Source organism: Delphinus delphis, chromosome 13 (assembly GCF_949987515.2).
Source record: "Delphinus delphis chromosome 13, mDelDel1.2, whole genome shotgun sequence".
Lineage (NCBI taxonomy): Eukaryota > Metazoa > Chordata > Mammalia > Artiodactyla > Delphinidae > Delphinus > Delphinus delphis.
Genome location: NC_082695.1, coordinates 47,838,091 through 47,854,762, shown reverse-complemented (window position 1 = coordinate 47,854,762; position 16,672 = coordinate 47,838,091). Strand labels below are relative to the sequence as shown.

Sequence of the window (16,672 nt, the reverse complement as noted above, 5' to 3'; positions counted from 1 at the left end):
TTAACATTTAGTAGAATTCACCAGTGAAGCAATCTACTCCTGGCCTTTTTTTGTGTGGGAAGATTTTGATTATGAATCTCTTTACCTGTTATATATGTATTCGGGTTTTCTATTTTTTCTTAGTCAGTTTTGGTAATTCATGTCATTTTAGTAATTTGTCCATTTCATCTTGTTTATCTAATTTGTCGGCATCAAATGATTTATAGTATTCCGTTATAATCATTCTTATTTTTGTGAGGTTAATAGTAATGTCCCCTCTTTAATTTCTGATTTTAGTAATTTGACCTTTTTTTTCTTAGTGTATCTAGTTTTCTTAAATTTCTTGACTTTTTCAAATTACTGTCTTTTGGTTTTATTAGGTTTTTGTTGTTGTTTATTTTTTTGTATACTAGGACTCATTTGTTACCACTCTAAACTTTATTGTTTTCTTTCTTCTACTTGCTTTGGGTTTTGTTTGCTCTACTTTTTGTTTCCTTTAGATGTAAAATTAGATTATTGGCTTGAGATCTTCTTTATTACAGGCGTTAACAGGTATACATGTATTGCTCTAACTTTATCCAAAAAGTTTTACTATGTTGTTCTTTAATTCTCATTCATCTCAAAGTATTTTCTAATTCTTGAGATTTCTTCTTTGACCTGTTGGTTATATAGGAGTATATTGTTTAATTTCCACATGTTTTTGTATTTCCAAATTTGATTCTGTTACTGATTTCTAATTTCATTCCTGTGTGGTTAGGGAAGATACTTTATATAATTTTAATCTTTTAAAATCTAATGTGACTTGTTTTATAGTCTAACGGTTAGTTTACCGTTTGTCCCAATCATTGTCTACTGTCTCAGGTGGCCACAAAGTTAATCAATTGCCTGTGCTACTTAAAATTTTGACAATCATGGCTTGGGAGAAAATTTCCTCGTGAGATGTTTTGTACTGGGAGAGCTCTGTATCAAGAAAGTACAGATGTCCTCGCAGATGGAGTCATGCAAAAAACCACCAGACAGGTCAAATAATGACAGTTCTGTGATAATGAGGCTTTGAAAGCATTCCAGATCAGTTCTGCTCCCTCTGGTGGCTGCCCAACTGATGGGTTTCTCCACAAACGTGTGCTGTTCAAGGCTATCATGGACCTGGAGTAGGACAAGTTAAAACACCACAAAGCTCATACCTCTTACTCAGATTAGACTGATCTTGAATAGGTGCTCCCTATTTGCTGGAAACCTTCACTTAATTTCCAAAGTTCTGAAAAACGCTGATTTTGACTCTTTTTTTGGCCAGTTTTCTCATTACCTTTATGGAGAAGAGTTTTCAGATATTCTTAATGCACCATGTCTACTGATACCCTTCATAAGGACTATATGTCAGAAAATTGGGGTTTTATTTTACGTTTTTCTCAGTCTTATTTTCCTTCATTCTTGTTTATGGTATGTTTTTCCACACAACTTTTGTAAAATATGCCATCAGACATGTCAACAAATCTTGGTTTACTTGACAAGGTGACATTATCCTTCAGCCCAAGATTATACAAATAAACTCATATTGATTAATAATTTGTACTGTTTTGTGTTTGCATTTAGGTTTTTATTAATCTGAAATTTATTTTTGTTATAATGTGAGTTAGATGTGAAGTAGAAAGATAACTTTGTTTTTCTTTTTTAAACAGAGGTTCTACATTCTTCCAATCCATTAATTAAAGTAAATGATTTGTCTCTCACTGAATTCAAATACCATTAGATCTATTTCTGGGCTCTTGTTTTTCCTTCTGTTCTTTATTGTAATGCCAAAAATAAATACTCCTTAATGTAATGGTATTATAAGATGTTTTAATATCTGGTAGCGAGTTTCCAACATTATTCTTATTTTTCACATACCTCTTGGCTAGTCTCACATACCTTTTCTTCCATATGAATTTCATTTCATGAAGTTTCAAAGAGAATACTCCTTTTTATCATGTCTTATATTAATTTTGAGGTAACTGACAGTATATCCTATTAAACCTTTCTATGAAATATCATTTTTTCTTGATTTAAGCTTTTAAATAAGAATTTTTGTTTGCTGTATTATAGGTCCTCCCTTTTGTGTTGAATTTATTTCCAGATACTTTATATTTTTGACAAAAGCTTTTAAATATTGTCACAATATATTTAACAGATTATTACTCTTATAGATAAAAGCTATTAATTTCCTTATGACTTTTTTCCAAAAATCATTTATTGTAGTTTTAAATAGAATCTTCTGTCTTCCTGGGTATTCAGTCATATCATCTAAAATTGAAGACATTACATTTTCATATTCAATATTATACTAGTAAAATTTAGTTTCATTATCTACTTGCATTTAGCTAAATTTCACAAAACAGGATTAATAACAATGGTGATGAAAGATAATCTGGTTTCATGTTTTGAGTTCAGTGGACATGGGTTCAGTATTTTATGATTTATTTTGATATTTTATGTTCATTCTTTATATTATATTTGGGTGTGTTGTCCTTGTGCTAGTTTAAAAATTATGGAAACTAGATAGTGAATTTATCAAATGGCTTTTTTGTGGAGTGTTGGCCATATTTATGTTATTTTCTTTTTTAATTTGCTGGTGAGAGCAAAGATTTAAATTTCTGAATTTTTATCAATTCTTATAACTAAAATACATTCTATTTTATCATGATTATGCATTTGTATACTGTTAGACTTGATTTTTGCTATATTTTATTCAGACTCTTGCATCAATTTTCATAAATGAAAACAGCCTATGGTGTTATTTTATAATATTTTAATCAATATTATGTTATAGTTGCATAATTTGAAAGATAATTTCTTACTTTACAGAAGAGTGGAAAGCTCCGTAGTTTACTGTGTGTGTGTGTATGTATTTTTTCCTTAGCTAGAAGATTTGAAAAGAGTTTATGATCAACTAGTCTGGAAGAAAAAAAATTGTGAAAATGAATATTTGGAAACACTTAATGATTTTTATGCCACAGTAAGTTGATATTTCCCTATTTCCCACTAGAGCTCCATTCTCTATTCCCAAGTATTAACTCATAAAACTAAAAGTAATTTCATTATTACACATTTTTTTCTTTTTCTTTTTCACTCAAAAAGAAAAAACAATGTGTAATAATGAAATTACTTTTAGTAATTTTTATTTTAAATCATTTTTACTTAAACATGTATAAATGATGCTTTTTTTAAAGAAAAGAACATGGGATATTGAGCTTTCTAATATCGCAAAAGATTCTTCAGATGTCTCAAAAGCATATTCTCAATTGATGGAAGAAAATAGAAGACTTGAGATCGATATTGAAACTATACTAGGTTATATCAGTGACAGGTAATATTGCAAATATGATTTTCATTCTTATATAGCATATCTAATATGTTAAATATAATAAATCACTTCATTTTGTGTTCCTGGGGTGGTATGATGGTGTTTGTGTTTGTCTTTATAATTAGCTTAAGTTTTATTTCTATCCCAAATGTTGCTCTTTTATCATTCTGAATCCATTTAGAAAAATCAAAATAATGAAAAGGAATTCATATCACTTCCCTTGAACATATTCTCTTATACTTAAAGATACTTTAAAATGTGTCTAACCAAGCTCGTGATCTCCTTCAGTCAGTACTCAATTCTTCCTTGAAACTACTAAACTAGATTTCTTAGCTCGTAAACTTATGAGTTTTCTTGATTCCCCTTTCTGTTTCAACCCTCATATTCAACATGTTAACAAGAAATGTTCCACATACTAAACAATTTTTTAATTTATCTGTTTCAATACTGCACCAGCACTCTGGTACAAGCTATTATCATGTCTTGCATGAACTTGTGAACTGGTGATTTCCAAAGCTGGTTTTGTGCAGTGTTGGTGGTGTAGTGGTGAGCATAGCTGCCTTCCAAAGCTGGTTTACCTGCAATAACTGCTCCCTTTCTAATCCATTATCTACATTGTGGTAGGTGTGTTCTTTTTTCTTTTAATTTTTTTAACACAAGTATTATCCGTTTCCCTTCATACTTTCATTAATTTTAGCAGGGGTGAGGGAACAAAAGCCCCTCTTTAACGAACCCCACAAGGTTCCTGAGTAGGCAGGAATGCCTGGCTCTGCAGTCTCCTGTCACACCTGGTTCAGCCTTATTATTTGGTTCAAATACAACGGCTTTACTTCAATTTCTCCTATTTGTCATGTTTTTTTCCCAGCCCTTAAGGTGTTTTTATGCTAATTCCTTTTCAATAAATGTTTTTCCTCCACCTTCTACCTAGTTAATTACTACTTATCTTTAAGATTACAGCTGAGAAGTCAGTTCTGGGTAGCTTTCATTGACTGTCTAGTTATATCCAATTCCTCTATTATGTGTGTATATGGCATACATTTTTCCCTTCATATCGCTTGTCATATTTGCAGCTTTGTGTCTGTAAATATTTGACTGGTGTCCGTCTTCCTCAACAAATGGGAAGATCCATGAGGGCAGACATAAGCCATGATCATATTTTCTTCATCATTGAATTCTCATCATCAAGCATAGTTCCTGACATGTACTATGCTATCCATCATTAATTATTGAAAGGAGGGAAAGAGGAAAGAATGGAGAGAGGTGATGATGATACTGGACAATTGTGTAGGAAGTTTGGTAAGATTTCTTAGTGCTTATTTTATCTTTGGATGATAGAATGAAACCATTTGTAAAATTTATCTGTGTGTTAAATACACTTTTTTAAAGAAAGCAAAAGGAACATTATTTTCTAAAGGATAACCTAAAATTGTAGTTGTAAACTTTATTTTATTAAGAAAGAGAACCAGAGGCGAAGAAAAATCTGAAGAGTGGGTAAGCTAATGACGAGACAGCTCTGGAGAAAAGGAAGAGTGTGAGAGTTACATTTTATTACATTATCCAGCACCAATGAGTACCTGCCAAGTCTTAGTGGTATAAAGGTTTATTTCTACTTGGTACTGCAGCTTCACTGTGTCTGCTGTGTGTGTGATTCATGTAATTTCTACTTCTCAGATGCAGGGTGAAGGATGGAATCTTTCTAGGGCATGTTGCTCTGGTAGCACAAGTGCATTAGTGAGATAACTCAGTGGCTCTGTAGCTTCCACAGGATGATAAATGTTACTCCTGCTCACACTCCACTGAACAAAGCAAGTCATATGGCCAGGCCCAATGTCAACTGGGTGGGAAGTCTAATCCTGTTAAAAAGAGAGATAATGAACAATTGGGAACACTAGTACAGTCTATCACAGGCAACGGGAATGTAGCAACCCTGGTTGTAGAGGATTTCCATAGTATGCATTATGCTTGTTCAGATAACATCTTAAGATGTCACTTATTTTTTTTTCTCAATTTGTACTTGAAACTAAAAATTAAATGGATGATTTTAGCAGCAGATTACACAGTGCTGAACAGAGAATTAGTGAAAAGTTTGTAACATGAAGGAGAGATTAAGAGATGTGCAGGCAAGAGTCACATCTGCCCCATACCTACGTGATGTTCCAAAGGAAGAGAAAACAAAGGACAGAGGCAATATGTGAGCACATAATCAGCCATTCATCTTGTTTTTTCAAGTCTCTTACTAGGGTGGATGGATGGATAGATAGAGAGAGAGAGAGAGAGAAAGAAAATAGACAGATAGATGCAAAAATAATTACTCATTTCCAAATTTCATTTGTTTTTCTTCCAAATCTTCTAAGTCATTTTATGATTCCCTGTTTGATGCAAATACTTAAAGCTTATCTTTTACTGCTTAAACATAGTATGAATATTTTATAATCTGTATCCAATAATGTAAATACCTGTAGTCTTTGTAATCTACTTCTGTATATAATTCTTCTAGCTGATGCTTTTGCTGTCTCTTTTCCCTGTGCTCTTGGCTATCTTTACTGTGTGTTGTCCATTTTCTTCTGGAAACCATTTGTGGAAAATCTTTGAGTCCTAGGATAAAGTTGAGTTAATCATTTGCATCCTCATATTTTTGAAAGCGGTTCTATTTTGCAATTTGTGTCCTTGGATATGCCCAGACGTTTTTTTTCGTTTCCCAAACCATGATATTCAAGCTCCATTTTATCAAATTTCCAGGGCATTCAGAGCAAAAGTATCTTGTATGATCTTTTTATCCCTTTGATTATAATGCATATTTAGTGTAGAAAAGAAAGTGTAAAATGTTCAAAAACAGATTGAAAACCTAACATCATGTCAATAGATAGAGGTGATACTGTTAATATATTACTGATTTTTTCATTCTTGATGAACGTGTGTTCTGATTTTATTCCCATAATTGAATTTTTTGTCACATTGTTATACAAATTTCAAATACATCATTTAAATATCTGTACAAAAGTCTGTTATATTAGTGAACTTTGATTTTTGCCAGGATTACTCTAATTTTTATATTCAGGTTTTTATTTTTATGACTTACTGTAAGTACATATATTATGTTCAGAAATCTTAGCATCATTGCTGTTTAAAATTTTTAAGTAGATTTATAGAAGTAGATTGGCTATAATATTTTAAAATTTCTAACCCCTCTCTAAAACTGCTTTCCAGAAATATACCACTTATTGAAGCTGAGCAGTTCATGAGCTTGTTTTGTGATGCACTTATGCTAACATTAAGTACTACTATTGTTTTAAAAAAAATCTATTGCAATACAGTAAATGAAAAAATATATTCTCAATACTGTTTCAAACTCCATTTCTCTGATCACTAAGGAGGTGGAATATTTATACATCCTCTCTTGAATTCTACTTTCTCTAAACAATTATTGTGTGCTTCCAAGGAAGAAATAAAGAATTTAGGATTCAGAGAGGCAAAATAGCTAACCTAATTCCCACAGCTAGCACAGCTGGCATTTGAAACCTGATTTTCTATATTTTGATTCAGGATTTTTCTTATGTCATCTTTTGGAATTTAATTTGACTTCAGTTTAAATGGCCTTTAGTGGACACTCAAATATGCTTATTAACATGTTAGTCTAATAATAATAATCGTTAATAGTAGATCTAACATTAAAACTGAAATTATCTTAGGGCACAGGTAAGAGTGTGGTGAGTTCACAGAGCTGTACTTTTGACTGTGTAGCTGGAGCTCAGAGCAAGTGCTTTACCTAACTTGTGTTTGTGTATATGTGTGTGTGTGCACGCACCCACGTGCATAAATTCGTACACATGTGTTTTTGTGTGGCAGGCAGGCAGGGACAGATATTGAAGGTAGGGAACTAAATGTCAGGTAATGAATCATTTTAAGGGGTTTGGAATCTGCTGAAGAGTATGGAAATCCACTAAAAATCTCGTATGGTCAGATTTCTCTTTTAAAGACATCATTTTAGTGGTAGTTGGATGAGGTAAGGTTTGGGACCTCCCTTCCTAAGGGAGGATATTTTTTAGTCTTGTTGCATGGCTTTTTTTTTCTTTATGTGACCCAAGCATTTGTGGCTATCTCTTTTTGAGGTTCAAAATCCCACGCTCTTGATTCTTCCTTTAACTTTCTGAAGCTGTTCTTTCTAGGAACCCTCGTTTATCTCTGCTGGTCCCCTGATAGATTAGCTCAGAATTCTAAACACAGCCCATTTGCATTCTTGATCTACTCCCTATCACAGGAATGTTACCTACTCTCATTATTTTAACATGTATCATATTTTTACTTTACTTTTTAATTTCTACCCACATCCTTTATTTCTCCTGATAGTATCATTTTGAATATCTACCCTCTCCCCCAACATCACATCTTGACACCATTATCTATCAAGTAGGTTGTTTCAGGCATCATCCTATTATCCCTCTCTACCATCTTACAGCCAACATCTTACCAACTTCTGTTAAGTCTGTCTTTTAGATGTTGGTCTCCAGTAGGTGCTTTCCTTTCTGTCTGTTTCAATTACCAATGAAATGAACCAGGTCCTAGTTGTCTCTTAATTGGAATATTAAATAGGCTTCCAACTGGTCTACCTCATTCCAAGTGTGAGCCCTCAGATTCAGCATATAGAGCATCACTGGTACAATTTATCTACAAAGGATGAATTATTATTTACTTTCAAAAGCTTTAAAAATTTTCAGAGGCTCCCTACCAGCTATAGGATAAAGCTTCCAGACTGATAAATTAGAAACAGTAATCTGTCACCTTCACAGCTCCAGACATCTCTTACTACTCCCTTCCATGATTTTTTAATGTTCTAGCCTATTAAAATGGTTACATATTCAAACTCATATTGTTTTAAGCTTCAATCTTTGCAGTCTTTGTCTCTAGTTTCCTCTGCTTCCCTTCTTTTCCTTCCCCCACCCCCTCCTTCTCTTCCTCCTCCTCTTCTTTTTTTTTTGGCTTCGTTTTTTAAATATGGTTAATTGAACATTCATACAATAGCTCAGACATTAACTCTTCCCAGATGCTTCTCCTCGTGGTAACTTATTTTCCCCTCTCTACAAACCAAGGTGGTATTAACTGCTTTTTCTGCTTCTTCCATTATTGTACTTAGGATTGCAGAGGAATATCTTTTTCATGTCTCTTTTTTTTTTTCTTTCATGAGAATATAAACTGGCAACCTTTGTTTTAATTCATCTTTGTACCCCAATCACTTAGGGTAGCACTTGACATGTAATCAGTGCTCAACAAGTATCCATTAAGTAACTCTCCCTGGTTAACTCTCTCCTAGCACTTATCACACTAGGCACAGTTACTGTTGGCTTGCTTATTTGTTGTCTCCTCTCAGCTGAGCTCCTTGCTGGCAGGCATTGTGTGTGTCTGCATGTGCGTGGGTGTCTGTGTCTTTCTCAATACGTGTTAAATAAATATCTTAATGAACAAATGAGAGCTGAATATAAACATTTTTTAACCTTGTGTCTTTTTTTGCTTCAGTGTCTGCGCTTCTATTCTCTCTGCTATATGTTCTGATAGCACATCTATCTGTGCTTTTTCTGCTCCACAGCAATATTAATGGTTATTTACCTTTTCTTATATTTGTATTTTTTTCTCTCATCGTCTTTCATCTCATTTAACCAGATAGCACTATAATGAAGATCCATACTGTTAAACACTTTTTAATTAAAAAAAAACACTATTAAATCACTTGTTTTTTAAATCATTCATACAATAACTCAGACATTAACTCTTCCCAGGTGCTTCTCGTCATGGTAACTTATTTTCCCCTCTCTACAAACAAGGGTCGTATTGATTATTACTACCTTACTCAATGTATGCAAGCACAGTGTATATTATCCTCAATACCCCCCTATTACATAAGGAGCAATCAGGATTTGAATGTAGGTCTGTCTGACTCCAAAATTTATGTTCTTCTTAGTAACATTGCCTCTCCTCTTCCACTGGCAAGTCTTGGTTCCTATTTCTGACGTGTTACAGCAGGCTCTGGACACATTTACTAACTACTTCAAAAAAAAAGTCAAGCTTATTGCTTTATTCAATTCTGCATCTCTTTATTTGGCTATAGCCATTGCTTTTCTCAAAAGAGCTCTGTTGTTTTTACACTCTTCTTTGATTTTTCTTTTTTATTCGACCATTTATGTGAATCACCTTCCCCTTAGTCCCAGCTTCTTTTTATTTCCTTAAGTTCAAAAATAATAGTAAAAAAGTTCTTAATGCAAATCATTGGCACTCATACATCTAGTGAATACGCGCATGAAACTTCCCCCAGTTTGTACTGTTGTATCCACCGTCTCACCATTTGATGCCATTCCCAACTCTTATACTATTTGAATAAATTACATAATTAATTCAGTATATGATCTATTGTTCATATATAGTTCATTTTAAAAATGGCAACGTTAAAAAAAAGATGCCATACTTAACAAAATTTGTTCAGTACTATGTGCATAACAAATATTTGCAGGACCTTTGGGTGATGGTGATGATATATGATTACTTACCTTGCAGTAGCAGTGTATAATTTAATAATTTTCTCTTTTAAATAAGCATCCATTTGCAATGGACCTTTTACATTTGGGACATTTGACTTGAGCACATAATTTCACTTGATTGCTTATTCACATGATAGGCAGGCTTAAGCGACCTAAGTCAGGGAAAATGAACTTGTTTAAGATGATTTGAAACTGATTAGTTTGAATTTAGTTTGCTGAAGTTAACTGTGTGGTATGAATTTCTATATAGCCATTTTCTTAACATTTAAGCTCTGTAAAATATTCTGAATATCTACTTCTAATGCTCTGCTGTACCTCAAGCAAGACCATGCCATTGTAACTGCAGTGATCCAAAGATGGGGTTGATAATCGAGGGAAATGAGCAAAAAACCTATTGAACACCATAAAGACATACTGGTATATTTTGTGAAATGTGTTTATCAAGAGTTAACAGGATGGTGATTTATTTGTAGAGATGGCAATTAGAATATTATTGAAGTTGTTAAATACCCTGGAATCCTTAGATTGAATCCGTAGGGTACTGTATTTTTATATTTATTTAGCTATATCTTACCAGCCTATTAATTTGAGTTACTTCATAGGAGTATAGATATAGACTATGATTTTAAAAAAAAAAAAATACAGTAAACCTTTGACAGCAAACCTTTGAATGAAAATTCTTAAACTATTTTGCTTTTATTTTTTAATTTTGCAGATATTAAAAGAGACAATGGTATATGCACCATTCAAAATAGCTACTCAGCAATGTGTTAGTCTAGTTTAGACTTTTCTTAAAAAGGAATTAAAATCTTGCAAATAAATCTCCCTTCCTATTTCTATTCTCTCCCTCTTCAGAAGCGATCAAAACCTGAATTTGGTGTGTATTCAGTACATGCAAGAAATTGGATTCTTAGTTCTTAGACCTATACATTCCTAATAATCTTGTCTTCCACCTCACACCAACCACCCTCTATGACAGTTTTACCTATATCTTGTCATTTCCAATATTGGAGTTACCTGCTGATCTCAGTTTTAAGAGTCTACTCTCTGACAACCAACACCTCTCTCTCCAGCTTACTTACTCTCCTAGTACTGTCACTCTAACAATTATTTGACCCTTTAAGATGACCAATCTATCATGCCTACTATATTTGTATATTCCCCTTCTTGTCCTTCCTTCCTTTCTTACAGAACCTACTTATATTTGATCAAAATAAGCATTCATTTAAATAACTTTCAAAACCTTGTTTTTATGACTTGAAAAGCCCTATCATTGAATTAAGCGACTATCCTAACCTCTGATTGTGGCTAAAGGAAAACATGAGTGCGCTAATTTCTGTCATCATGGGGGGATCCTGGTTTGATGGGCCTTAAAGGTTATAGAAAGTGAGGTCTTTTTATGAAAAAAAGAACATAAGATCATGAATACAGAATGCCCACAGCCATTTTAATGTCACTTGACAGAAGATACATTATATTAGAAAAAGAAAATAGTCATTGTGGTTAAAATATCTCATTTTTGCAAACTTTACAAAAACATATGGCCATGTGAAAACTGTTAGGAACACTCAAAGGACTGTATAACGGCTGGGGATCAGTTAGAGGCCCTAATATTTAAGCTTCTTTAGCACTGGAATACATTTGCCCCTGAGTAGAACTTAAATTTTATGGCTATAAGTCTCAAGTGACATTCAGCACTACCAAGAAATGTCTAGACAGTTCAGTTTTTCTGACAACTGTTTCATATCTTCTTACTCTCTTCAATCCTAATGCCCACATCACCCTCACTTTAATAATCTTCCCATATAATTCATAGAGAACACAGATGCAATAAATGAGAATTACCTTTTTCTCTTACCAGTCTATTTGCATCTGTCTTCACACATTCTGATATAATAATGGAAGGCCCTTCTGCTCATTACCCATGCACTTGCCAAGTAGATGCTGTTGTCTCTTACACAGGGGCTTTGCACCTACAATTTTCTCCTCTTTCCCATGAATCATTATTATTTCTCTTTTAATAGTGTATGAACATTGCCTAATATTGCTCAGCTTGGAAAGAAGCAAACACAAGATAAAACGCAGACCTGCATCCCAGCTCTGTCCTTCTGTTCTTTATAACAAATCTTATGCAAATAAGCGCTCCTGTTCCCCTGAACTCATACTTCATTTTCTATTCAACCCATTCAAACAAGAATTTTCTCAAAGTATCATATTCTAGATCCAAAGTTATTTTTTCTCATTAATTTGAAGATATTTTTCAGTTTTTCTTTCATTTAGTTTTTAAACTATTGTACATATTTAAGGTGTACATCATGATGATTTGAATATTCATAGTGAAATGATTACCTCAAGCTAATTAACATATCTCATGCAGTTACCTTTTATGTGGGTGTGTGATGAGAGCACCTGAAATATACTATCTTAGCAAATTTCCAGTATTTAATTATTATTAATTACTATTATTAATTATAGTCATCATGTTGTACATTAAATCTCTAAACTTATCCATATTTCATTTAGTTTTGCTTGATACGACATCTGACGACATTTGGATATCATTTCTTTGTTGGTAATCTATTTTTTCTCTCTGGGAACTTGAGAATTTTCTCTTCCTATTTCAGAGTTCTGAAATTTCACAATTCCATGTCTAGGGGTGTGTGTGTTTCTGTGTGTGTAATATATCCAGTTTACCACTAAGTGGGACTTTTCAATTTAATGACCCATGTTGGTTTTCAGTACTGGAAATTTTTCAGGTATAATTTTGTTATATACACCCCCATCTGTTATTTTCTTCAAAAAATTTTCAGTTTTATTGAGGTACAATTGTCAAAATTGTATATATTAAAACTGTGAAATGTAATGATTTGACAAACTTTGTGAAATACCACACATCAGTAACCTCACAGAGTTACTTTTTTTTTAAAAATTTTGTGCTGAGGTCTTAAGGTCTACACTCGGCAAATTTCAAGTAAGCGATACAGTATTATTAACTACAGTCATCATACTGTACATTAGATCCTCAGAGCTTATTCATCTTATAACTGAAGGCTTGTACCTTTGACCCTATCTCCCCCATTTTCACCACCTGTCAGCCCTTGGTAACCACCATTCTGCTCTGTATTTCTTTGACTTCTGTTTTTTTCTTCTTTAGATTCCTCATATAAATGAAATCATGACAGCATTTGTCTTTCTTTGTCTGGCTTATTTCACTTGGCATAATGCCCTCTAGATTCATCCATCTTATTGCAAATGGCAGGATTCCCTTATTTCTCATGCTTGAATAATATTTCACTATATATCAATATGTATAGTGATCTCACAACTTCTTTGTTCATTCATCCATTGACAGACACTTAAGTAGTTTCCATATCTTACTATTGTGAATGATGCTGCAGTGAACATGGGACAGACGCTGCAGACATCTCTTTGAGAAACTGAAACTTTGTTTCCTTGTATATATAACCAGAAGTGGGATTGCTGGATCGTATGGTAGTTGTGGGATTTTTTTTTTTTTTTTTTTTGAGGAACCTTTATACTGTGCTTCGTAATGGCTGTATCAATTTACATTCCCATGAACAGTATACAAGGATTCCCTTTTCTCCACTTCCCTTGTGAGCATTTTCTGTCTCTTGTCTTTTTGATAAAAGCCATCTTAACTGGTGAGAAGTGATACCTCGCTGTGTCATTGATTTGCATTTCCTTGGTGAGTACTAATGTTGAGCACCTTTTCATGTACTTGTTAGCCATTTTTATGTCTTCTTTGGAAAAACGTCTACTCAGGTCATTTCCCCATTTTTATAATTGGGTTATTTTGTTTTTATCTATTGAGTTATATAAATTCCTTACACATTTTGTACATGAACCCCTTATTACATAAATGGTTTGCAAATATTTTCTCTCATTCTGTAGGTTACCTTTTCAATTTATTAATTATTTCTTTTGCTGTGCAGAAGATTTTTAGTTTGATATAGTTCTACTTGTTGATTTTTGCATTTGTTTCCTGTGCTTTTGGTGTCATATGCCAAATATAATTGCCAAAACCAATGTCAAGGAGATTTTTCTCTGTGTTTCCTTCTAGGAGTTTTATAGTTTTAATTCTTGCATTTAAGTCTTTAATCCATTTCAAGTTAATTTTTATGAGTGGTGCAAGATAGGAGCACAGTTTTTGTTTTTGCATGTGACTACCCAGTTTTCCCTGGATATTTATGTATTGACGAGATAATCTTTTCCCCACTGTGTGTTGTTGGCACCCTTGTCAAAGATTAGTTGACTCTATATACTTGGGTTTATTTCTGGGCCATTGATTCTGTTGCATTGGCCTATGTGTCTGTTTTTATGCCAGTACCATAGTGTTTTGATTACTAAGCTTTGTAATATAGTTTGAAATAAGAAGTGTTATACCTCCAGTTTTGTCCTTCTTTCTCAAGATTACTTTAGCTACTTTGGACCCTTTTTGGTTCCATATGAATTAGGATTTTTTTTCCTGTATCTGTGAAAAATGTGATTAGAATTTTGATAGAGATTGCATTGAATCTCTAGATTACTTTGTGTAGTATGACCTTTTTAACATTATTAATTATTCTAATCCATGAACACAGGATATCTTACCATTTATTTTTCTTCCTTAATTTCTTTCAACAGTGTCTTATAGCTGTCAATATACAGAATTTTCACCTCCTTGGTTAAATTTATTCTTGAGTACTTTATTATTTTTGATACTATTATAAATTGGATTGTTTTCTTTATGTCTTTTTCAAGTAGTTCATTGTTAGTTTATAGAAATGCAACAGATTTTTATGTATTGATTTTGTATCTTGCAAGTTTACTGAATTCATTTAATTATACATTTTTTGGTGGAGTTTTAAGGATTTTCTATATAAGACCATGTCATCTGCCAACAGAAAATTTTAATTATTCCTTTCTTATTTGCATACTTCTTTTTCTTACCTAAATTCTCTGGCTAAAACTTCCAGTACTATGTTGAATAGAAGTGGTAAGAGTTGGCACACTTAATCTTGTTGCTGATCTTAGAGAAAAAGCTTTCAGCTTTTCACCATTGAGTATGATTATAGCTGTGGGCTCATCATATATGGCCTTGATTATGTTGAGGTAGATTCCCTCTATATTCACCTTGTGGAGAGTTTTGCTCATAAATGGATGTAGAATTTTGTCAGATGCTTTTTCTGCACCTATTGAGATGATCATATGGTTTTTATCCTTAATTCTGTTAAAGTGGTGTATTGCATTTATTTATTTACATATGTGAACCATCTTAGCATCCCAGGAATGAATCCCACTTGATCATGGTATATGGTCTTTTTAATGTGCTGTTGAATTCTGATTGAAGGTTTTTGCATCTGTGTTCATCAGAGTTATTGGCCTATAATTTTCTTTTCTTGTAGTTTGTTTTTCTGGCTTCAGTATCAAGGTAATGCTGGCCTCATTAAATAAGTCTGTAAGTGTTCTCTCCTCTACAATTTGTGGAAAGCGTTTGAAAAGGTTCGTGTTAATTCTTCTTCAAATGTTTGGTAGAATTCACCAGTAAAGCCATCAGGTCATAGCTTTTTTTCATTGGAAGTTTTTAATTACTGATTCAATTTTCTTATTATTGGTCTGTTCATATTTTCTATTTCTTCATGATTCAGCAGATTATACATTTCTAGGAGTGTATACATTTCTTCTAGGTTACCCAAATTTTGGCATACAATTGCTCATAAGTCTCTTTGATTCTTTCTATATTTATGGTATAGGTTGTAGTGTGACCCCTTTCATTTCTGATTTTGTTTGAGTTCTCTATATTTTTCTTAGTGTAGCTAAAGATTTACCAATTTTTATATATTTTAAAAAAACACCTCTTTCCGTTGATGATCTTTTCTTTTGTTTTTGGCTTATTTCACTTGTTTTGCTCTGATTGTTGTTTTTTCTTTTCTTCTCCTAACATTAGGCTTAGTTTCTTCTTATTTTTCTAGTTCTTGAGGTATAAAGTTAGGTGGTTTATTTGAGATCTTTATTTCTTAATGTAAGCATTTATCATTATAAACTTCTATCTTAAAACTCTTTTTGCTGTATCCTGTAAGTTTTAGTATTTAGTATTTTAGTATTTTCATTTTTATTTGTTTCAAGATATTTTTTGATTTCCCTTCTGATTCCTTCTTTACCTATTGGTTGAGTTCTTGATCTTTGGGTCTTCTCTTCCCAATGCCCTAGCTCTGTATGAACCTATAGCCTCTGTCAGTGAGTTGGTTCTTTCACAAACGAGTGCAACTCACACAAACCCCTGCTGTGATGTAGTGAACCTTGACCTGGTAACCCATCTAGTGGAATACCTTCAGCTAGTTTCTTCCTGCTTCTCCTCAACTCCTGCTTTGCTTTCCAGTTCCATTTCTATTCTACAGGCATGGTTACCTCATTTTTGACTGTAGCTATGTCTTTTTAGTATTTTATTCTTATATCGTATGCCTCGATCTGTATTTGGAACAAAGGTGTTACACAATCTGGACAAGAAACAACTAATTTGCCATAGAGTTTAGTAAATATTTCTCGGTGGTTTTGTAAATTTTATAATGATAATAATGCCTTACTTTTTTTCCTCTATTAACTCTTTTCCCTTAGCTATTGGTTCTCTTTTTGAGAGTTTTGTTTTAGTTATTAGTTTTCGTTTGTTGAGTTTTGTTTCTCTTTTTCATGGGCTGAGTGTTTCTTATATTTTATTTTATATATATATATAAATATATATAAAATATATAAAAATATTTATGTTTTCTTATATTTTATTATTCTTAGTAGCAATGTTATATAAGATTAGAAAAGATGGGTTGCTGTA

At 32.8% G+C, this 16,672-nt stretch overlaps 1 protein-coding gene across 1 annotated transcript in view; it reads left to right on the top strand.

The window, feature by feature from the left end:
• The window catches only part of CCDC178 (coiled-coil domain containing 178), a 234,081-nt gene that overhangs the window by 82,257 nt on the left and 135,152 nt on the right, over nt 1-16,672 (top strand). Inside the window, exons 10-11 of the mRNA XM_060027775.1 lie at nt 2,876-2,971; nt 3,186-3,322. Of these exons, the coding sequence (XP_059883758.1) occupies nt 2,876-2,971; nt 3,186-3,322 (233 nt within the window). The remainder of the gene's footprint in view (nt 1-2,875; nt 2,972-3,185; nt 3,323-16,672) is intronic.